This window comes from Cynocephalus volans, chromosome 8 (assembly GCF_027409185.1).
Source record: "Cynocephalus volans isolate mCynVol1 chromosome 8, mCynVol1.pri, whole genome shotgun sequence".
Classification (NCBI taxonomy): Eukaryota; Metazoa; Chordata; class Mammalia; order Dermoptera; family Cynocephalidae; genus Cynocephalus; species Cynocephalus volans.
In genome coordinates, this window is record NC_084467.1 from 120,411,330 (window position 1) to 120,435,571 (window position 24,242).

The window sequence follows — 24,242 nt, forward strand, 5'->3', positions numbered from 1 at the left end:
ACCAGCGATAGGGAGGGGCGGGGAAAGCCTGGATTGGCTCGGACCTTACGTCACGCGGCTCCGCCCCTCGGCCTATCTCACCCCACCTCGGCCCCGGCGCAGCGAGCAGACGGCCGATTGTAATTGCCTCAGCGCGGAGTCGATGACGCAAGAGGAAGCCGGGCCTGGCCGGGCCCTGATTGGTGGGGGTGCGCGTGGGCGCGGCCAGGGCGGGGATTCGCTCCAAGGTTTCCGAAACCGGCGGCAAGCGCTGCTGTAGTGCTCCAGGTCGGAGTGTGCAAAGATGAGGAAGGTGGTTTTGATCACCGGGGCTAGCAGGTGAGTCCTTCGTCAATTGCGGAGGCGGCGAATCACGGGTGCGAGGGAGCAGGGGTCTGTGACCTGCCACAGACCGACTCTGGGAGCCCTTGTCCGTGACCTTACCTCCGTGGGAACGTGGGCCGAGACCTTGCCCGCTGTTCTCTGAGTCCCCCACTGCACGAGGTGTGGGGCGTGCCGGACCCTTGAGGTGCTGAGTAACCCGGTGCTTTGAATTAAACATGAAAGTGGAAAGGAAATTAGAGCACCAGTAAGTGATGAGCGTTACAGTGATGATCCTTTGGTTATTAAAAGGAAACGGGGCTCCCCACGTGGACTACGCCCCTTCCTCACCTTTTACCTCCTCTGCAATATTTACTGTCAGTGCTCCGCAGTTTAGTCCTGACCTTGTGGACCTGTTGTACTTCAGGTGTTAAGTCTGTGCAGGACTTTTGCCCGCGGCCCAATTTCAACATCCATGGGCGTTAGGAGGCTTAAGGGGGGAAATCTCATCCCCTCTAGCACAGTGCTAAATACCTGACATGTATGCTTAAGAAACCCAGAGAAAAACGACCTTTGCTTGTTATGGCATGGTCGGAGTGCGGAATAACTAGCTCATTATTATTCCGGGGTTGCTCATTTTGACTCTCAGCTTCTTCTGTTGCCTGTTTTATTTCTCATTTGCACTTCCATGAAGAATGTGTGGAGGATCAAACTAACCAAACCATTTTTATACTTGTTGCATTTGGAGTTTTGAGGGACTAAGACAGAGGATCTGTTAAACGTAATTTAAGATTGGTCCACCTTCAGTTATCTTACGACATGCATATTAATTAAGCCAGTTTGGTAGGTGTCTGCCATTGGCAGTTTACTAATTCTGCCTACTATTCTCAAGTGAGGATGAAGAAACATAAGTATATTTGATGCCCAGTTGGCAAGGCCAACATATTACTGATGATTCTCAGCTCTTTTGGGGGTTCTCTTTGCCTGGAATCAATTTACGTCTTGGAAGAGAACTTATTAACCAGATTTTCATTGCTATCAGTCATGAAAATGACTGCTGGTCTGACTGCTGTCCCATCTACTGTGCATTTTCACAGTACTTTTCTGAAGTAGTTTGTGTTTGGGTGGTGTACTCATCCCTCCTTCTCTTCTTGGTCCTTGTCTTTACTCTGTTCCTACTTTCCACTTAATCATGCTGAGTTCATCTTTCCATTGGTGATTCAAGCATAGTATTTGAGAATGACTTGTACCTTCTGCCATGTTACCCATGTCTCTTCCTGAAAGATTCATCCATTACCTTATCAGGGATTTCTGGTGCTCCTTATAATGACGGTGATACCTAAAGGTGAGAACCTAGACAGAAAACTAAAACATGCACACAGGGAACAGCTAATAAAATGCTCTTTTCAACAGGTGCTGGTGATGTTTTGAATCACTTCCATGAGCTGTGTAATAAGTACAAAATGAAAACCACTGGCAGGGTAAACTCTATTAATAGAAATGCTAAAGGACAACTCTTTTAGTCCAGCTATTGTGTCCTTGAACTTTTTCAGAATGAGAAAAACCCAACTGTACAGCATCCTGAGCAAATAACTATTAGAGTGGAAGATTTCTCCCTTCTTTAAATCATTTTTAGATCGTTTCTGCCTGCCTGGGCTCCTCATTGGAGCTCAAGTTGACACCGTCAGTTTTCTTAACCAGAGAAAAAGGCCGCTTTTTAGCACCGTCTCAATTAAGGCATATCGCATGTCTGAATTGTCCTCCCAGTGGCATCGGCCTAGCCCTCTGCAAGCGGCTGCTGGTAGAAGATGGTGAGCTTCACCTGTGTTTGGCGTGCAGGAACATGAGCAAAGCAGAAGCTGTTCGTACTACTTTGCTGGCCTCTCACCCTACCGCCGAGGTCACCACAGTGCAGATGGATGTCAGCAACCTGCAATCAGTGTTCTGGGCCTCCAAGGAACTTAAGCAAAGGTATGTCTCTTACTGGTGGATTTTCTCTGATATGATTGTGCAACGTAACATTTAATAAGTAAGAAAGGATAGGAAAACCTAAAAAGAAACAGGTGCCGTGTAAGAAGTTAGGCTTTGGAAATCTGTAGAGTGACCCATTATGTCTCAGTACCACTCTTTCATTCTCAATCATTATCATAAGTATTTAATGAAGATTAATTAATGAGTACACTCTATTGTGTGGTCAAATGTAGTTAATGTAACTCCTTTGATATTTGAATTCATTTTTTACCTCTTTCCTCCACAGTAGTGCAGATACTGACATTTAACAAGTGAATTAACTGAGACACAGAAATAAGAGTAATGTGACTAAGAAAGTCATCTGACTTTATGTTCGTTGTCTTGGTTGTATAACCTAGGTCTCCTCCCTGTTTCTGCAGGGATTTTCCCCCACCAGGCCAGTAAAGATTTTTTCAGATCCTCACAGTAATTGGCATGCAGTAGACATTTGGTAACTATTTGGTGTATGAAGGAATAGTGTTTGAAAGTATAACTCCCCTGAAAGTGAACACAAAATTACATTTAGGTGCACAGTGCATTTTTCTGGGGAGAGAGGGCTTGCTTTTTTTAAATTTGCAGAGGAATTTATGATCAGAAAAGGTCAAGAACCCTGTACAAGTCCATGCTGCCCTACGTCTATCCAGAATAATTAATTTTCAAACATTTTTATATTTGAGTCCTTAAGAAACAAGGAACTACTTTATTTTTTTGGACAGTAAAATGAAGTGGAATAGAAACAAGGAAAGCCTTCTTGGTAAAGACATTTGCTGAACAATAATATTTGCATTTCATTCGTATGAATTGATAGCTATTTGCATTTTTCTGTTTCAAATTCACAAGTTACAAAGTAAAAGCTGGTTTTCTTTGTCTCAGCTCGTCTCATTGACCTTAGCCCTTTGTGAGTGTGGCTTCTCTCTTTGCTGTTGAGCTCCTACAATTTTCTGCTACATCATCTTTCTTAAAAAACCCAAAGGGATTTTCTAGGTTCCATTTTCAAATAAATTGTGATATATTCCACATCCCCTATGCCTCCATAAAGCAAATAGTCTCCAAGTCTGTGAAACTGCACCATGAATGTCCTTATGCAGTTAACTTCTATCCAGACTTTATGGTTTTTATGAATCCCAAATCATATTTAAAGGTACTCTTTCCCTAACCCTTCTTAGCCAGCTGGCTATCTTACCTGTTTTGTATAGAGTTAGTTATATTTGCTTAATTGGCAGAAAAGAACCTTCATCCTCAATTAATAATAGCTCATTCCAATACAGTTGACTTTAAATACTTAAAGTTTTTAACATTTATAGTGTTGACTATTCTCAATTGCCTCCAAAAGTTTAAGATTTAGTAATTTATCACATATTTAGTAATTTAGCACAAATTTAAGGCAGTGAGGCTGTGGCGCAGAAGGAAACACTTCAGGTAATAAGTGAGGTGTCCCAGCTGCCTGTCATCATTTTATTGACCCTTTGATGTATTTATTTAATACATCAAATAACGTATTATTTGAAATAGGTGGTATTATCCAAATTTAGGAAATGCTGATTGTAGGGATATTCACAAATTTGGGAATATGTGAAGGTGTCCAGACAGACTTCTTGCTTAGTTCAAGGCTCTACTGCACTTAATGGCCCAAATAAATGTCTTTGAGCCTAGACCTGAAGTAAATTAGAGCTGAAGAGAGCTTGAGAAGGGACCCTTCCGATTGGTGAAAGCAGTACCATCCCTGATACCTGTTCTTTCCATCTGTAATACTCTGTTGTTAGATATGTGCAGATGAAAATTAATAAGAAATAGTGATTCTGCTTTGTCCGGAATAGAACAATTGTGTCAATCACTTCATCTTTGAGATGTCATTTTACTGAGGCCATAGCTTAATTTGGTGTTCTGGTGCAGTTTCCACTCTTTGCTAAGCATTTTCTTCTTCTGAAGAAAATGCAAAATATATTAATATTCTTAGGTGACAAGTGTGCAAATTAGATAAAGAAACAACCAGCAATTGGTGGACCCAAACTGTCTTTGTTGCACTTACACGATGAACCATAGGAAACAACATCAGCATTTTAAACAGTAAGTTTAGTAATTAGAGTCACTTGGCTGTCAATTATTTATAGGATGATCAAGAAATGTTTGTATGTCATCAGTATTGGTAACCGTGTATATATGTCAAGGTCCTATCTTTAGTGGCTGTGGCCCTTATTGTTCTGGATTATACAGAGGTTGCAGAGGCAGTGTAGTACATAGAATTATAAGAGATATCCTGAATATTCATGGTGTCTGTGAATATCCAGAGATTGGGTTCTACCCGTCTTGAACCTAGTTCAAAAGGGGTACACTTAGATTAAGGCTTATGTGGGTTTAAAAGCTTTCTCAAATTAGCATTTCACAATTCCCTCCATAACAGGTAGTCTGGAGGGAGCCTATCGAGACTACTTTATCCCCATTCAGCTTTTATAATCTCATTATATTGTGAACTTTTGTCATTTTATGACACATAGCACCTGTCTGAGAACACTGAAAAGTTTCCACATGGATCTTCTGTTTTAATAGGTATTTTGGCAATCAGATTCTAGCATTGATAGGTCAGGTCAGGTGAATATCCATACGTATTATATAAACTTTACTTATTAACTAGAAGAGTTGTGAATTAGAAAGTTTTTTGCCCCCCCGGTCCCCCTTTTTTTTTGAAGACCAGAAGGAGAGCAGGTTTAGTAGATAGAGGGTTGCTGCAGTGCCTGATTGGGAGGACAAAACTAGAAAGAATTAATAAGAGAAGATTTGACTTCAAAGTCCATTATAGTTCCCCAAATTCTGTTTGAAGCCACCATCTAAAAAAGAATACTCAAATATATACTATGACTAAAGAAAAACTGTTGGAGAAAAAATATTGTAACCCTAATGTATTATAAACTCCTTCTGGCTTGCTGTGGCCATTTTGTTAGTTCAGAAAGTATTCTCTGTCCTCCTTAGGCCTTCTTTATTGCAGTCATTCTAGAGATAGAATACACAGTCTTGTCTTGCTGTAGTCTAACATCTTGGTGTATTCTAATCGTCTTGATATTTTACTTGCAGGTTTCAGAGATTAGACTATGTATATCTAAACGCTGGGATCATGCCTAATCCACAGCTAAATATCAAAGCACTTTTCTCAGGCCTCTTTTCAAGGTAATTTCCATTTTCTTGGTGAACTTATTGGAAGGGAGGTGTTCCTTTTTCTGTCTAGTTTTGCTCTCGGTGTGTTAAGTTCGGGGGGTTTATTTCTGTTTATAATTTTATATGCATTTTGTATTTGAAAAAGAAGTGTGCACACTTATCTTCTGGTCCTTAGGTCCTACAGAACATTAATTTCTTATGCTTAAGTAACACATGACCTCTTACCATCTAATGAATTTTGTCAACCCATGTTGAATGATGAAAACATGGAAAGGAAGCACCCACTTCATGAAAGAAAGGCATTTATGTTTCATGGGGAACACTGCAAGTCATGGTTCTTATGGCATTCTAGGTCTCCAGGACATTCCCTGTGGTTGGATGTTTGAGGTCAATTTTTGGTCTGCCTGAATGTGCCTATTAGCAAAAACATTTCAAAAATTAGGCACAGTTCTTAGACTTCGATACCTAGTAGGGCTACTTTGGAAGCATCTCCCTGTTGTGTGTCAGGTGCTCTGACCAGTAGGTGGGGCAATGCAGAGAACTATACATCTGGGAGATTCTGAATACACATTAATGGCTTTCAAAAATGTTTAGCCACATTGTAGAGTAAGAAATAAATATTTTGCAATCTAGTACACTTCTGCATAAATAAATATTCTTACTACATGTACTATCCTGCTACTTTTGCTTTATTTTTCTTTCATTAAAACACACACACACACCCACATGCGTACGCATCCCACACTTGCCTTGACCTACTAAATTGATCTCACAGCAAAACACCCTATTATTATGTTCGATGCTCCAAAAATTTCCAGTAAATAAACAACCTGGTTAGCTTTTTTCAGCAATTAAACACACTCTGTGCAGGGGAAGACTTTTTTCTCTTGGCCTAACTATTATTCCCTCGGAACGGTTTACCTGTGACCTGATTTGGGAAGAGACAAAGAGAGTTTTGGCTGCAGGTTTTTGAGAGACTCAGGTTCCTATTGGTAATTTGAGCTATAAATATGTAAGTACTTCTATGAATTGGGGGAAAGGAAGCATTTTTGCATCTCATTTAATGCTGACAGTAACTCAGTGTGAGAAATAGGCATTTTTATTCCTGTCATTACAGAATAAAGGAAGGTATACTTTGTATGTGTGGGATGGGTGGAGGTGTCTTCAGTATCTCCAGTTTGAGAAGCTTTAAAAAGTTATACAATAATTGTCTTCTGCTGTTTCAGAAAAGTGATTCATATGTTCTCCACAGCTGAAGGACTGCTGACCCAGGATAACAAGATCACTGCTGATGGGCTCCAGGAGGTGTTTGAAACCAATGTCTTTGGTCACTTTATGCTGGTAAAAGACTTTGGGCTTAATAAGCCAGTACTTAGTGCTGTGGTCCTAAAGGCTTGCGTGCATATGTTATGGGGCTGTTTTGTGAAGCTCACTGGTTTACAGCTAGCATTAAATCTTTGAGTGTTTAAATATGATCACTCAATTCTTTGAAAACATCATTTCCCTAAAGCAGCTTGTTCATATATTATTTTTTCTTTTGACGACAACTCTAGAGAGTGGGGAGAGAAAGTGGAAGAAGCAAATGGACAAGCATTTCAGAAACAATGTTCAGAACTGAGAAAAAGTGCACCAATTCTGTTCTAAGCAGTCTTTGAAACTGGCTTGGCTTCAGGTAGCATGGGATAGTAGGCAAGCCTTTATTAAACAATAATCCATAGTTAATCTTTCATTATCATGATTTCTGATTTCTTACGCATCCATACTTGTGTGTTATACTTCCAGGCATATATATAAAGGGTTAAGCAAGAGATGTGTAACTTATCTGGCATGATCTGTTCTCTTGCCTCATGTTCAGTCTCTTAGGACAACTTTTTAATAGCTAGAGTAAGTAATGCCCAGCCATGATGTCAGTGGCTTATAATTCTTTGGTGCTGGAAGAACTACTTCTGATGCTGGGCCTGCCTGCACAAAACCTGTATCTAATTTTTTTATATTTACAATCACTTTTCTTTACCTTGGGCCTAATTTTCCTTAAAATAGGACCTCCTTGAGTACCACCCTGTATTTATAATAAATTAAGATATGGAACATTGGAATATTATGAAACCATTAAAAGAAATGAGGTGAATATTTTACACGTATATGGGATAGCCTCCAGTATTGTATTATAAAGAAAAAATAGCAGGGTGCAATATGGTGTGCTCTCATTTGTATAAATAAACAGAAAAAGGTATAACCTTTATATATTATATATAAATATAAGTAAGATATTTCTAGAATGATACAAATGAAACTGAGAACACCGGTTGCCTTTGATGAACTGGGGTACCAGGGTGTCAGGAATGATTGGGAGATTCATGTTTTATTCTGTATCTCTTAATACTATTTTTTTTTCCAGTGATATGTAGCTTTGCTTTTTCAGTGACAAAGTTAATTGAAATATAAGGATAGGATTGAATTCTTACTAAACCTTTTTAAAAATAATTTTGCAGGGATCTATAATCTAATATTTCTTGTATCATCTTAAAATCCTCCCTTATTTCTTTGTCCTCTTTTTGTATTACGAAGTTAGTTGGTAATGATAGAAGATTAATTCATTAATACTGTTGCGAGTCTGTTAAGTTTTTGATGAATGTACTGTTTAAAATGTTAAGTTGTTGAGAAAATCAAACATTTGGGTAATCTGTTTGGGTTGGGGGAATAGCAGAGGACAGTTGTAGCCATAGATGCATTTATCACAGGTGTGTTGGTATATCCTTAAATGGGTAGGAATATCAACAGGAGATTTTGAAATCCATTTCTCAAAGTGACCCCAAGGCTTATACTGCCTTCCATCCTCTTAATAGATTAAGTGTAAGAATCTTGCCACTTTTTATGGAATACAAACTTGGATTCTGTGTTCAGGTATGAATGCATTATATAAATTGATTCATCCCCAGTTTGATATATGTAAAATGACCTTAAGGTTGTTATGAAGAGTGGAGATAATTTCTGTAAAGCTCCAGGCACAGTGCAGTATTACAGTTGAAAAACCAGTTAACTGATGTAATCTCATGTTTATGAGTTTTCTTGATTGCATTTCGCTTATTTGTGTACTGCAAGCATGGAGCACATCTGGAAGCTTTCCCAGTAGATTTTTTAAAAAAAGAACTTACTGTTCCAGACTAGTTTTAGATTTACAGAATTATTGCAAGATAGTACAGAGACCTGTATATCCTACAGCCAGTTATCATTATTATTAACATTTTGCATTAGTATGGTACATTTATTAAAATAAATGAACCAATACTGATACATTATTATTAACTAAAGTCCTTACTTTATTCATGTTCTCAGTTTTTGCCTAATGTCCTTTTTTAGTTTTAGAATCCTGTCCAAGATACTACATTACATTTAGTACTCAAGTCTCCTTAGGCTCTTCTTGGTTGTGACAATTTCTCACACTCGCCTTGTTTTTGGTGACCTTGACAGTTTTGAAGATTACTACTCAGGTATTTTGTAGGCTGATTGTAAGTTGGGATTTGTCTGATGCTTTTATCATGGTTAGACTGGAGAATGTATTTGGGGAGGAAGACCTCAAAAGTAGAGTGCTGTTCTCATTCCATCCTATCAAGAACATACAGGGGTACTTCAAAAACTTGGTGGAAAAATAGAATTAAAAAATACGAGTCTTTTCAGGAACTCTTTGAAGTACCCTCTTCGTGTCAATATGACATACCAATGTTGATATTAACCTCAATCACCTGGCTTGAGGTAGTGTTTGTCGGGTTTCTTCATGGTGAATTTACTCTTTTTCTTTCTCCCTTTTCATGCGGTACCCTTTGGAAGAAAGTTACTATGTGCAGCCCACACGTATGGAGCTGTGCTCCACCTCTTTAAGGGTGGATTATCTACAGAAATTATGTGGGAATTTTTTGCAAGGGGGATTTGTTTATTTTCCTTCATTTCTTTCTTTTTTCTTAGATTAACTTCTAGAAAATATTTATTTCTTTATTCAATCAATATGTCCATTTGGACTTATACATATGTGTTTTCTGCTTTGAAGTTAAAAATACTACTTTATTTTCTCGCTCAAATTATTCCAGTTTTGCCATAGGGGGAGCTTTTTCAGTTGGCTCCGGTATCTCTGTCATATCCCAATCAATATGGTTTTCTGTTTTTGTTTAGCTTTTATTTTGAGTACTTTCTTACCTTCTGCACTACAAGCTGCCTCAGACTCATCTTGTATTTTCCTGCCTAGAATCGGTCCTAGAATTAGCTATTTCTGTAAAGACATCTGGTTCCTCTTGTTGGAGAATGGTTATTAGAAACCAAGATCTGCGTGCCCATTGCTTTTGAGATATCAGTTGCTTGTTGGCCTTCTCAGCTGACAGACCAACGAGAAATATATGCACATAACTTATGTGTGGACACATGTCTACGAATATTTTATATGTAACTAATCTGTATCTCTGTTAAGCTAGACATGCGTTAATGTTAGTGTCTCTAACTCTGATCCATTACTGCATGGCTCACTCTAGCTGCCTCCCCTTGCTAGTCTGTGATGTCCCACTCCAACAGTAACAAACCTAGATCACACCATTCTTCATCTTTTTCCTTAATTGCTCGATTCCAGTATACATGTAGAGTGGTTTCAAAATTGTTATCCTGTACTTCCCCGGTAGATTTCAATACTTTTTGTTCTTTTTTCTCCTTCCACTCAGGTTCGGGAACTGGAACCTCTCCTCTGTCACAGTGATAACCCAACTCAGCTCATCTGGACATCATCTCGAAATGCAAGGAAATCTAATTTCAGCCTTGAAGACTTCCAGCACAGCAAAGGCCAGGAACCCTACAGCTCTTCCAAATATGCCACTGACCTTCTGAATGTGGCTTTGAACAGGAACTTCAACCAGCGAGTAAGGCCTGTCTCAGTGACATGGAAATGGCAGGGCAGTGGTTTCTTAATTAACTGTAATTGATTTCCTAGTAACATGACTGGCTTCCTAGTAATTTAGATTGACAGTTGGCATATATGAAAGTTTTAAGGTAGAGATAATTAGCTCTTGATCTTTTAGTATATGGGGTTCATTCATCATTCTGTACTTCTTCAGGAACTCTTTGTTGTCAGAACAACACTGCTAGCGATAGTAATAGCCACTGTTTCAGTTCTTGCTATGCTGCAGGTGCTGTATTCTTCATCTCTGTATGTCATGTAATACTTTCCCATTATAGTGGGGTGGGTCTGAGCATACTATTTTCAGATGAAGACACTAAGGTAGGGAGAAGTTAAGTCATTTACCCAAAGTTCACACAACTTGTAAATGGCAGAGCTTAGAGTTGAGCCCAAAGCTATCTGACTAGATAGCTCGGGCCTTTCCCACTAAGCCATGCTGCCTTCCAGTGTTTGTCATATCAGATGTCGTATTGGTAGAAAAACGAAATGAGTGAGAGCTTTACACTCACAGCACAATCATCAACACAGAAGACCGAATTCTGACTTCTGTGACCAAATGTGGGGGACTTCTCCACACCAGTAAGCAATTCTGCAGCAGACACCAGCTGGGTGTCCTATAACTCAGTTCTGACACTATCTACCTCGAGATAGTGTCAGGTCCCACAGGTTGAGGGCTCAGTCCTCGAGACTCCTCCCCTTCCCCCAGATGCCAGTCGCAAAGTCCAGGCCTCTGGAACTTTTGACCAACCAGCTACAAATCAGAGTTCCCACAACCCCCTCCTTGGGTTTGATTAGTTTGCTTGAATGGCTCATAGAACTCAGGGAAACACTTACTTAGGTTCGCTGGTTTATTATAAAGGATATCACAAAGTATACAGATAAAGAGATGCAGAGGGCAAGGTATGGGGGAAGGGGCACAGAGCTTCCATGCCCTCCCTGGGTGCACTACCCTCTAGGAACACCCTCCATGTGTTCGGCTATGTAGCAGCTCTCTGAACCCTGTGCTCTTGGGTTTTTATGGAAGCTTCATTACATAGGCATGACTGAAGCATGATTGGACAAAAAGGGTATGATCTAACACTAACAGACTGGGTGGGGATCCCAGCAAGGCCTGCTTGTTCAGGTTCTTCTTAGACCTCTGTGTGCAGTGTTCCTTTCTCCCGGCCATGGGGCCAGGCCCCTTCTGGAATGGGGGTGTCTTATGACCTACAATCAACTAAGGTAGGTGAGAGAATTTCCTGCCTTGGGAAGAAAAAGGAACAGGTGAAAGGAGGGCAGGAGAAGGTCAGAGAGTAGCCGGATCCAGGAACCATGGATGAAAACCAATATATAAATATCATAATATCACAGATGTCTGTGGGACAGTGAGTAGTTAGAAAGCCTTCTGGATAGTGGTGATTTGGGGCAAAACTCCAGAGCTCCATCCTAATTAGGATCTGGGTTTAGAGGGTGATTTTTGGAGAAGGTGACCCTTGTCAGTCATGCTGGCTCCTTGTGGCTACTGTGGTCTGGAACTTACTGCTGCTTTGTATGTCTCTGTTGCCCAGGTCTAAAGTCTTAACAGAAAACCTCCAGTCTTTCCCAAGGGCATTCTCTTTTGTTTGCCTTGATTTGTGTTGTGTGAGTGTGGGGCGATGGAGAAGTTCAATTCCACTAACATTTATAAAAGACCTGCTATATTTAGGGTACTGGGCCAGGCTTAGGGTTGAGGAGGAAGGTGAAATAAAAAGATGACCAAGAAACTATGCCTTCCCTTCAGGGAGCTGCTTTGATCACGAATTAGACGTAGAAATCTAAACCCTACGTGACGGTCTTGACCTGATCATTCTGGAATGGAGACCTTTATCAGATGGAATTCTGTGATATGGCTCTTAGAATCAAGCCTCTTAGTAAGGGGGGTGGTATAAAGTAAAAGCTAAGAGCATATTCTCTAGAGCTGGAGTTGAATCCTGGCTCTGTCAATAGCTCATAACCTTAGGCAAATTATTTAATCTCTTTGTGCCTCAGTTTCTTCATCTGAAAAATGGGGATTATAATAGTACCTGCCTTGTATATTTGTTGGGAAGATTGAATTAGGGTATTGGAAGGAAGCAGTCACAGTAGTGCTTTGTGCTAAGAATGTAATTGTGTCTGCATGTGTACGTGTGGGTATGCAGGAGTGTGGGTGTGTGTGCTTGTGTGCATGTACACACATGGGGATGTGTATGTTCATTTATGGGTTTTGTGGGTGTGTGCCCATGTGTATGAATGTGAGTATATCTGTGGGGTGTGTGCATGTGTGTAGGTGTCTGCGCATGTGGTCTGCATGTGTGTGTATGTTCTTGTGTGTGTTCATGTGTTGGCTATTATTAATATCATTATGGCCTGGGCTCAGTGTGTTGGTCTAATTGTGAGCCTCCTTCTGAAGTTTTTTGAGATGTTTAAAATCTTGTCACAACTGCTTCCTGGTATTCTGGAAACTCCCTTTTAGGGGGCACGGTCATAGTGGATTAGCTTCTCTTTTCATAAAAAGCCCTGGGATTTTATTTAAGTTAAATTGTCAAGTAAGGTTTGGGGTTTTATCTTTTATAAAAAAGAGCGAAATAGCTACTGCTGCTCCCTCCTATCTGTTGGGATTGGTTCTCAGCCCGTAACTCTTCCTCCTTGGTTTTTATGAGGAAAGAAGAAGCTAACAAAGAACCACGTGAGGAAATTCCTTTTGAAGGCTTACAGTTCTGGAAGTGTTGTCAGCCTGTACGGATATCGGCCACCTGATAGATTTTAAATCATTTATTAATGATACCCCACACAAGCCGTGTAGAAATACTCAGGATCATCACAGTTTATTCCCTCTAATTAAATGTGTTGAAAGACTGCAGTCTTGGATAAGACTGCGTTCTTGTTTTTTATTTTTTTGTTTATCAATGTCAAAAAGTTATGTATGCTGGAAACCCTAGATTTTAGTTTGAAGATTTCCTCCTTTAGGACTGAACAGTCCCTAATTATTCCCAGATAGTTCTTAGAATAGGAAAGTTACTTTAGCTATCTTTGGAGTAAAATATGAGAAATTTTAGGTTTCTTGAGAAGAACTTTTAGGTTATAATGGAGATAAGTCCCAGCTCTTAACTTTTCTTCAGAGAACTGTTAAACCAAGGGGACTCTCAGGTATGGATGATTTGTGTCAGCTACAGCCTCAAATAAAGGAAGAAAGTCTTCCAGCTTCTGTTGCTCAGGGTGCTATCTGTCCGTCGAACTGTCTGTGTTACCCCAGTACTACCTATTTTTCATTTAAAAGAAAAAATGAGATTAAAAGTAATAAAAATATGAGTTAAAATGGTCAATATCAAAATAAGGTAAAATGTAATAAAGATTAAGCTAAATAAAATATTAAAACAAATTTCAGTGCTCCAGAGCTTACTATAGATCACACAGGGCCCTTTTTATTAATGTAAGCTCTGTGTTAATTGGGGCTCTCCTTACAGGACAGAACTTTCTAAAATGAGTCCTAGGCTAAGGACCTGACTTAGAGACCTTCAGACGGAGAAGGTCTTTGTGGCACCATATGCAGCCCTTTGTTCTTCTCTGATGCCAGGAGCACCCACCTCAAGCTGGAGGTATGGGTTTTAATGTATCTGCAGGGAAACAGACACATGCTTTGAGTTTAGCAGTCTGAATTTACTAGATTAGAAACTTCTTGAAGGCAAGGACTCTACTCTGTGCATCTTTTTATCTTATGATTAATAAACTGATCTTCAGTTAAGCCAGTAACATGGAAAACTCAGATAACCAAACCTACTTTTCTCCCCCGGTTTCAAGATTGGTTATTCTTTTCATTGCAAGTTTCTTGAGAACAGAGACTTTGTCTTACTAATCTTTACTTCCTAAGTGCCCTTCGTAGTGGATTCTTAGTACATGATTCTTAAACTGAAGTGGTATACCCAACGTCAAGGACAACTCAGAGCAAAAATTCTTCATTCTGTGGCTTCCTGGTTTATATGTGTATCTTTTTAATTAACTAGTATTTAGCTGAACTGAGTCAGTGTACATTGAATTAAAATCTTATTGCTACCTTTCTCTTTGCTCCCAGGGTCTGTATTCTAGTGTGGTGTGCCCAGGTACAGTAATGACCAATATGACATATGGAATTCTATCTCCCTTTATGTGGATACTGCTGATGCCAATCATATGGTTGGTGAGTGAGGAACACTTCTTTTCTTAGTTTACAAAATGTCTTCAATTTGGGATTTAATAGATGTGTTTAAGGGTTGAGAAATGATTTAAGAAATTGAACCTGAAGGTGGCAGAATTGCATCTAACTTGAGGTTTTTGAAGTTACTTACAATGTAATATCTGCTTTAGGTTACCTGGTATTACCACTGTATCACCACCCCTGTCCACTTCTCTTTGAAGGAATGTTTTCTTGATCATGCACCACAAATCCCAAGAGTTCTGTTATCGTATAATTTTGGGAGACCCATGTTAAGCAGTGTTAAACTGCACTTGTCTGGGTTTTCATTGTGGTTGTGTGCATCAAAAGTTCTCAGGAAGGGGATGATTGTGCATTGTATGACCATAGAATCATGTTTTTATTTATGTTTTGAGGATTTTGCAGGACTGCTGTTCCTCTAGCACACATTGGAAAATGCTACTTTTAGGAACTGTCCCTCCCTTTAGGGCTCAGGAAGAAATGTCCTTCCATTATGGAAGGCATAGAAAAAAGATCAGAAGTAAATACGCCTTCAGGTTGAAAGTAGCTGACTTGGAGTGGTGGAGATTGTGATATTTCTCTTTTGATATATTTAATTTTTGATACTTAAAAATGTTCTATAATCAGAAATGTAGGTTTTAAAAATATTTAAATGAATAATTATTTTGCGATTCTGTTCTAAACCACCTCAAAATGACTGTTGTTTTCTTTTCTGCAGCTTCGCTTTTTTACACATGCTTTCACTTTGAAACCATACAATGGAGCAGAAGCACTGGTATGTCACTAGATTTTTGATAGCTTGTGTAATGGCTTAGCAGATGTGAATTATAAGTTAACTGGTAGTGGAAACAATTTCCACTGAAAAGATAGTAAGAGAACAAGCTCTGTGAATAGTCAGGATCCTGTTTGGGACTAATAGGCAAAGCACTTCTGTAGAAGCACGATGCACCAGCAGTTGGAGGAGTGACAGAGCAGTGGAACACCAGATAGCAAGCAAAGCAGGGTGGTGGCCAGGCAACCAGTGAGCAACCCCGCCTGGAGAAGGTGCATTTTGCAAGCCAAGAGTAGGTACAACAAAGTCCAACTCCATTCCCTATATGAAGAGTCTCTTTCCACTGTTAGCATTAGAGAATCAGGTTGTTACTTTACTAGGAAACCAGTGGATTTCCTTAAATCACACGTGGCAGATGGATTGCATGTATTTCTTTATCAATGGCACACATTACTAATGGATTATAATAACCTTTTCTGCTATACATGAGATCTCTCTGAATATTTTTCAACCCAAAGCCCCAAAGGCAGCCTGTACTAATGGATCAGAATTGTCATACAGGATGAAACTTGTCATCTGTTCTTTATGCCATCTGGTTGAAATCCCATTGTATTAGAGTCAGTTCTTTGTGTGTTTGTCTCCCTCACTCTTTTGAGTTCCTTCAGGACTTTTGCTGTTCATCCTGAAAACCTGAGGCCCTAGTGCTATAGTGCGTACACTTAGTAGATTCTTAAATCTTGACTGAATTGAAATTAACTGAGGAAAACATTAAGGGAATTGGTTTGTTTTGGAAATGTTGTAGAAATAAATGTATTTATTGTAGGCACACAAATTGATTGTAGAAACAAGTGCTTTAAAACTATATTTTAATTAATTCTTAATATATTTGCCAAATCAGTAGAAGTATTAACTAGTAGTTCTTCAGGGATTGCTCATTGTCCACACCTGTGGCACTAAAAATCAAGTCTACAGATCAAGTATATATTGAGTGTCAGTGGTGTGAGGAGTAGTTAGAAGACAAAAATCTCCTTTCATTAAGTAGCTTAGAATTATGTTTAGAAAAAAGAATGAATACATAAAGGAGGAAAGAAAATAAGACATTCTGTAATCAGGTGGTCAGTTGCTCTAGGAGTAATCAGAAAGTAGGATCAGTAGGGGCTGGCATAGTTGGGGCAGACTTTGCTCACTAAGTGAAACTTGATCTGGTATCAGGATGGATACCAGATGGGGTTTGGATGGGATGGGCAGCGTGGCCCTCATGTCACAATTTAAAAATATTTGTTGTTATGGCCCTGCTGTAATTTCTTAAAACATGATGGCTAGGAGGATATCACCCTTTTAAAGACCATCTAGTGATGGTTGTAGATGCCGGTGGGTATGGATTAGGATTTGAGCACACTTCATGTGGAGCATCAGTCTCTTACAAACCTTTGGGTAGGTTTGGCCTCCTTAAATGGGCTGAGCTTGAGAGACCTAAAACACAGTGATTAAGCGTGTGGGCACTACTAGAATTATATTGACTCAGTTCAAATCCCATTTCTTCAGTTCCTGGCTATGAACCATTGGCACATTTTTTCACCCATCCAAGCCCTTTATTATCTGTAAAATAGGAATTATAGGAGTAATTAGAGCAGGTGCATTGTAAAGGATACAGTATATTTCTGCATTTAAGATTAAAAAAAAACGATTTTAATGAAAACTGTGTGGTTCTGACATGTGAATTGACTGGTCAGTGGAACAGAATAGAAAGTTTAGAAATAGATCCATAAACATACAGGATTTAATATATGGTAAAGATGACGTTACAAAATCAGTGGGGGAAAAATGGGCTTGAACATTTTGCTGAATGCAAATGTTGTTGCTAAAAAATTGAACAGGATTTTTTCTTTTTACCTTATGCCAAAATAATGTTCTAGATAAATTAAACGATTTATATGTGGAAGTTAAAATGTAAAATTACTAGAAGGAAATACAGGAAATTTTTGAATAGTTTTAGAGTGTGAAGGCTTATGTAATTGCAGAAACTGTAAAAGACTGAAAATTTTGACTGAAAAACTTAAAATTTGCATGACCAAAGACACTACTATAAATAAAGTCCAATGACTAACCACAAAGTGGAAGAAAAATATCTGCCACTCATATTATAGATAAAAAGTTAATTTTATCAATAGATAAGGAGTTTCAAAAAGTCAAAAAAATCGCACAAAAAACCAACATTTTGGAATGATGGGTAAAGGACACACACAAAGTTTTTATACTGTTGTAATTGTGTGAAAAGATGTTCAAGTTAAACCTATAAGTAAAAACTATTTTTCAACTCAGATTAGCGAAGGGTAGGAAGTTTGATAACGCACTAGGCTGGGAAAGGTGTAAGGAAACAAGCACTCTTCTACATTTCTAGGGAAGGGTAAACTGGTATAGCCTCTATCAAGGACTCTGGCAAGATCAGTCAAATATTAAATGTATATACCCTGAGCCCAATAGTTTCATTTTTGGTATTTATCTTACAGATATACTCAAACTTAAATGAAATGATGTATTCATCATTCATCTCAGTGTAGTTTGTGGTAGCAAAGACTGGGAACAATCTATATGTCCTTTAATTGGAAACTGATTATATAAATTATGGTACATCCCTAAAATTGAATACCGTGCTACTTTACAAAAAGAATAAAACACCTCTACCTGTATAGATTTGAAAATGTCTCCAACACGTATTGTTCAAGTGAAAATGCTGTATTTTATGCTTTAATTTGAGTAAAAGAAAAGGATAGATATGTTTTTAAGTGAATAGATTTTCTTTGGAAGAATACACAACATACTAGTGAATGGTTGCTTCCAGAGAGGAGAATTAGGTGGCTGGAAAATTGGGAAGGGAGGGAGACTTACTTTTTACCATGTGCACCTTTGAATGTTGTCCGTGTGTGTGCTTATTTATTAATAAAATGTTACATCAGTGACCTGTACTTTACTGTAGCATGAGCTGAGTACCGACTCTAAATAAACTAGTCTATGTGTCATGAATTGTACTTGAGGATTAAGTACGATTAATGGGGATTTAGCTTTACAGCTACAGTGATCCTTTTGCTTTAAATAAATATGCAAAAGATACTATCAAACAGGCTGCCCTACTTTCTTCCTTCAGATTATAGTAGTGGTCATGAGGACATCATAATTAGCTGATGATATTTGAGAGGATTTTTAGAATTTGTTTGGGGAGGTCTGTAAAGTGCTGGTTGTAAATCCCCACCAGCCTCACTCACCTTGGGCAAAAGAAACAAATAATTGACACTCTGTTCCTTTCCAGGTATGGCTTTTCCACCAAAAGCCTGAGTCTCTTAATCCTTTGACCAAATATCTGAGTGCCACTACAGGCTTTGGAAGCAATTATGTAATGACCGAGAAGGTAAATCTATTTACATTGTCACCCTGAAGATGCTTGCTGCTGTGCTGATGAATGGGGCCCAGCCCCACCAGCTTCCCAGCCTCTCTTCCCTGGGTCTTCACCACACTGGCCGTTTCTACTTCTCTGCTTGCTCCTGCCTCAGAGGATGTGCCTTTGCACATCTTGTTCTTTCCACCTGAGCTGCTGTTACCGTTTTCTCACCTGATTTCTTCTCATCCTTCAGATCTTAGCTTATGTCCCTGCTTTCAGTGACCCTTCAGACCAAGTCAGGTGCCTCCATTGGAGGCTTTCTTGACATTTTGTACCTTTTCTGTGTAGCCCTTCTTCACCCTGTTGGAATAGAAGCTCTTTGAGGAGGAGGATCGTATCCCTCTTTCCTAGCACTTTGTCTTGACATATGGTAGGCGCTCAATATATATATTGCAAGTTGGATGAAATATGAAGTGTCTTTCTTTGTGGAGTTAACTTCTCTTTGAGTGTTCAGTTCTGTTTGTGACAATCACCAGCTTTGATAGATTGGTGTTTAGGAGAGGAAGGGAATGGAGTACAGAAAGAAAATCAGTACTGTTTTTTGGATTCTGTATAATCTTCTAAAAAGAAATCAGTTACATACTAGAACATGAGAAAATTGTTTTTGATCTATAAGAACTATTTTGTTGCACTTTTGTCATGAGTAAGGTTTATTTTGACCTCTCATTTTTCATTGCCTAGCTTATTGTGAGGAGACATTGATATAAAATAGAACTAGATTGAGGCAAATAAGTTATCAGGTAAGTCAAGTAAGTGTCCCTGGTCATAGTCTCTATGTCAGTAGTTCACGTGAGGTCTAAGACTGTGCTCTCTGCTTCCCATGCTCTTTACTAAAATGAACCTTCAGGGTTTTCCAAAATATGTTCTGTGGGATACTAATTCCTTGAGAAGATCTGCAAAAAGTGTTTCCTCAGGCAAGTAAATTTGAGCAGTACTTCATAGTATATTCCCCTTTTTCAGACGGCATCATGCACATCAGCCCAGTAAAGGCTTTGAGAAGTTGATATAGTTAAGAAGTGTGTGAAATATTTAAGCCTGGTGTTTCCAAATTGTTCTTGCTTACGTGAATTTTTTTTTCTTTCAAATTTTACGTAAAATTAAACAAAAAATAATATCCTTATTAACATCCCAAAGAACACACTTTGGGGAACTGTACTATAAATGAATCGTTTACTTTTAGGCCCTCAGAGTTCGTTTGAAGTTACTATCTATTAACCTAGAAGGAATGATTTGTTTATGAAGGGTAGAAAATGTTTAATTCTACAAACCAAAGTATTTCATTAGCAATTTATGGAAATGCATTGAAGAAAGTGTTTTAAGCTTTGATTAATTTGGAGAAGTCAGCTTTCTCCTTTGTTAAAAGATGTTGAACTAGAAGAGATTACTAGTGCTTCTAATTTCAATATGGAAAAACTCTAGCATGATTGAATGAATATAAATGTTATTTCCAAAATGTTTAGCCTTTTAGTTTTGTAAAGAAAGAGCCTGTTTTTGAAGTTTAGGCTCCGTGTTGATTTGAAAAAAAGATACCGCTTTATTTTATGGGGGCTAAAAGTTTGCTTTTACATACCGTGTATCAGTTAAAATGAGATTTTTGGCATGAAATATAAGATTGCAAAATAACAGTGGGTTAAACAGGACAGAATCTTAGATTTCTTGCATGTATAAGCAGTTTGGAGAGAAGAAGCTTCCAGTTGACATGGCAGCTCTGCAGACTGTCAGGTACCCAGGTTCCTTTCGGTCAGGAGATGGCTGGGTAGTTCGTACATCTCATCAGCCAGAACATAGTCACATGGTACTCATAGCTTCAAATAGAAAAGGAAATGTAGTCATTTGTCTGGAGGGCAGAGAGCCCAGCTAAAAGTAGGGCTCCTTTATCAAAAAGATGAGTATTAGGAGGTGAGTAGCTTTTGAAAATTCAACAAACTCTTGTTTTTCTCTTATCCTTTTATAACGTACTGGGTACATAGGAGTACGTAGGAGTTAGGGGAGATATCAAAACTCAGATCTCTCAGTTTTGCTATTTAAGGGAAGTACCAGGAGTGTTGGTGAATATTAGAGTTGCTTTTTTTTTTTCTGCTTTCTTTTACATATGTTGAATGCCTTCCTTTTATACAAATGCTGTTCGTTTTATTTTTTCTTTGCAGTCATCCCTATATTTGCTTCTTTTCCAGTTGGACATAGATGAAGACACTGCTGAAAAATTTTACCAGAACTTACTGGAACTGGAAAAGCATGTTAGAGTCACCATTCAAAAAACAGACAACCAGAGCTGAAGATGACTCTCTGGAACATTGCGTGCCTTCTGTGCATTCCAGGGGATGTGGATTTCCATTGAGTTGGATGATACACATCTGTAGTAAACTGTGAGATATGATTGTCTCTTTTCCTTCTTCAAAATTATTTCTAAGACTGTGTGTATGCGTGTGTGTGCACATGAAAAAGATTGATAGGGAAAAATATCAGTTAGATATTCTTCAGAATGGTGTCACATCAAAATTAGTACAGCTACCCAACAGAATATCTGTTTATGTTGTTCTGCCAACTGGAACTCAAACTAGACTCCATGGGATAAGGTATGTACTTGAATAATTGTGACACAGGCACACATACCTGTTCCTGCCTCTGGCCTGCTCCTAGCAAGAGGAAGTACTGCCCACTCTCTGAGTGACAGTCTAAGCTTTCTTCCTTTCCTTATAAGCAATTTTCTTAGGTCTTTTGCCTTATTTCTTCCTCCATATGCTGCTTTTAACAGATCTAAGATTTGTTAATAATCCTAGTGCAGTTACACATGTAATTAATCAGGAACAAAAGTATATATGTGTTTGGATCACTTGAATTATTTCTTTTCTTAATTTAAAAGTATCTTTTATTGATACTCAGGTAATTCATGCTAATATTGAGCCTGAACCTTACCACTATTTGCAAATTTGTTCTTTAGTGACCAACACATTTTCATGGTCATATTTTAATGGATATAAACTTGCAGCCAAAGATCATTCCCTCACATAAAGTTCCAGTAAAATTTTCTAATTGAATAACTGCTGGTAGGGTATCTGCTGGTGTAAGGTACACTATAATGGTGGTTAAGACTTAGTTTACATGCATTGGATAATTAAGCAAAATTTTTTCTTTATAAATCTTCAAACAGCTGCACCCCAGGCTTTACTTGATATGAAGACAAAATGCTAAAATGCCTAGATGTTTTTACCATAAATATGAGGGTACTTTGAAAAGTTCATGGAAAAATGGAATTAAAAGGTAATATGAATCTTTCCATGAACTTTTGAAGACCCTTCACATAACTAACCAACATAAAACATCTGGAATACAAAGTCAGTAAAATTTTGAATGAGGGCCGAGCCCGTGGCGCACTTGGTAGAGTGCTGCGCTGGCAGCGCGGCGACGCTCCCGCCGCGGGTTCGGATCCTATATAGGACTGACCGGTGCACTCACTGGCTGAGTGCCGGTCACGAAAAAAACGACAAAAAAAAAAAAAAAATTTTGAATGATTTTAATAAAGTGAAAAATGGTGTATAGAGATAATTTCCTCACAGTTTAAAAGTTTAAAAGGTTAAAAAAAAAAAGTTTAAGCAGTTTAAAGTGAATATTTTCGGTTGCAGTTTCTGTAATTTTGTTGTTATATTGATAAATATTCTGTAAGTGAAAGTGAGGGCTGCACACCACTGGATAACCCCCCACTGTGTTTGGGAGAGAAGGGTGGAATTAGAGAGTTGAAAGATGAGCTGTTTTTGGCTCTTTCGTGTGCTCACATTGTAAATTTAGAAGAAGCACTTTATTGTGAATCTCAAGTTTCTCATCTGTAAAGTGGTGTAATTATCTCTTTCCTCTGCTCATGGGTATGGAGTGAGGATTTAATGCAATAATGAATGAATAAAGAGCTTTTTCTTTTTTGAGAATGATGATTTTTATTAGAGATTAATAAGCCAGAATGTCATGGTTCAGATGCTGCAGTGTAAGGCCCTGAGTGACCACTTCCCATCTGACTGAGAGCTGGTTCTGTTTTCCTAGTTGTTACCCAGGAGGCAGCATCTGGTCAAGAAGGGAGGGTGTGCAGGGAGGAGTATGGGCTCTAGAGCTGGGCAGACATTGGATCAAATTTGGGTTTAGCCAATTAACTATCTGTATGACTTTGGACAGTTTACTTCAATTTAATTACAAAAAATATTGAAACCAATGCCTATCTTGCAGAATTGTGGGATTGTGTCCTAGTAGATGCAGTCAGTACAAACTATTATTCAGTTCTGTTCTACATTAAGTATCTAAAAAGAGACTAAATGTGAATTAATCCTGATTTCATGTCATTTATGATGTGTCACTGGGTAGGTGCTCTACATATTTTATGAGCCATTTTATCCAATCGCCTCAAAATAGAGAACAAATCACAGTCCCTGTCCCCACACTCCCCAGTGGTGTGCCTCAACAATTGGTTCCTGTCATTAAATGACCCCAGATTTCACTATTTTTGTATGTGAGTGATGGAGTTTGGATGTGTTGTCCCCTCCAAAACTCATGTGGAAATTTGACCTTCAATGTGGCAGTGTTGGAAACTGATTGGGTCATGGGGGCGGATCCCTCATGAATGGATTCATGGTCTTCCTGGGGGAGGGGGGATTAATGAGTGAGTTCTCACTCTATTAGTTCCTGTGAGAGCTCGTTGCTTAAAAAGACCCTGGCACCTTCTCTCTCTCTCTCTTGCTTCCTCTCCCCATGTGATCTGCTTATACCCGCCAGCTGCCTGCCACTTTCCACCATGAGTAGAAGCAGTCTGAGGCCCATGCCAGATGCAGCTGTCTGAGAATTGTAAGCCTGGTAAACCTCTCTTCTTTATAAATTACCCAGTCTCAGGTAATTCTGTTATAGCAACACAAAATGGACTAAAACAGTGAGATTGGCTCCAAAGTTGAAGATTCAGTTAATAGGAAGTTGGGCTCCAGGTGATGCCTGATTTCTGCCTTGGACTGGTGCATTTTTTCTGATTTCCATAGAGTTCAGAATAAATTATTCATTCCACAGATATGTATTGAGCACTGACTATATCCCAGGCACTGCTGGGTTTTAAGGAAATAGAAGTTGATGTGTGGATGATAGAATGAGACATTTCAAAATGGATGTAGTAGGTGTTCCAGAAGGGGAGAATTGAGAAAATAGAAAAGGCGATATTTAAAGAGAGAAAAGCTGAGCATTTTTCAGAATTGAAGGAAGCCATGATCAGCAGATTCAGGAAAAATAAGTCCCAAATGAGATAAAAAAATCAAAACCTAGATATAGTGAAACTGCAGAGAACAAAGGAAACTAACTTGTGAAAATAATCAGGGATGATACTAACGAAAAGTTGACAATTGGACTGACAGCAGATGTCTAGTGCTGCTGTTGAGAAGACAAGCAAACTTCAAATGAAAATAAACTCATCTAGACTGTAATTCAAGTG

General features: G+C 38.7%; 1 protein-coding gene across 2 annotated transcripts; it reads left to right on the top strand.

Annotated features, from left to right (window-relative positions):
- Positions 1-233: 233 nt before the first annotated feature.
- Positions 234-21,067, top strand: HSD17B7 (hydroxysteroid 17-beta dehydrogenase 7). 2 transcript variants are annotated; one of them, XM_063106279.1, is made up of 9 exons: positions 234-318; positions 2,068-2,271; positions 5,380-5,472; positions 6,687-6,801; positions 10,164-10,358; positions 14,463-14,567; positions 15,301-15,357; positions 18,662-18,760; positions 20,938-21,067. In XM_063106279.1, the coding sequence occupies exons 1-9, from the start codon at positions 284-286 to the stop codon at positions 21,064-21,066; spliced, it is 1,032 nt and encodes a 343-aa protein (XP_062962349.1). In that variant the 5' UTR covers positions 234-283; the 3' UTR covers position 21,067. The 2 variants fall into 2 exon arrangements, with proteins under 2 accessions (XP_062962349.1, XP_062962350.1); XM_063106280.1 differs by having other exon boundaries at positions 20,965-21,067.
- The last annotated feature ends 3,175 nt before the right edge of the window (positions 21,068-24,242 follow it).

Coding starts and splice junctions, on each gene's coding strand:
- HSD17B7 (XM_063106279.1), top strand. CDS start 284: ATGAGGAAGGTGGTTTTGATCACCGGGGCTAGCAG. Junction 10,359..14,462: donor ACAGGAACTTCAACCAGCGA/GTAAGGCCTGTC, acceptor CTTTGCTCCCAG/GGTCTGTATTCTAGTGTGGT. Junction 18,761..20,937: donor ATTATGTAATGACCGAGAAG/GTAAATCTATTT, acceptor TTTTCTTTGCAG/TCATCCCTATATTTGCTTCT.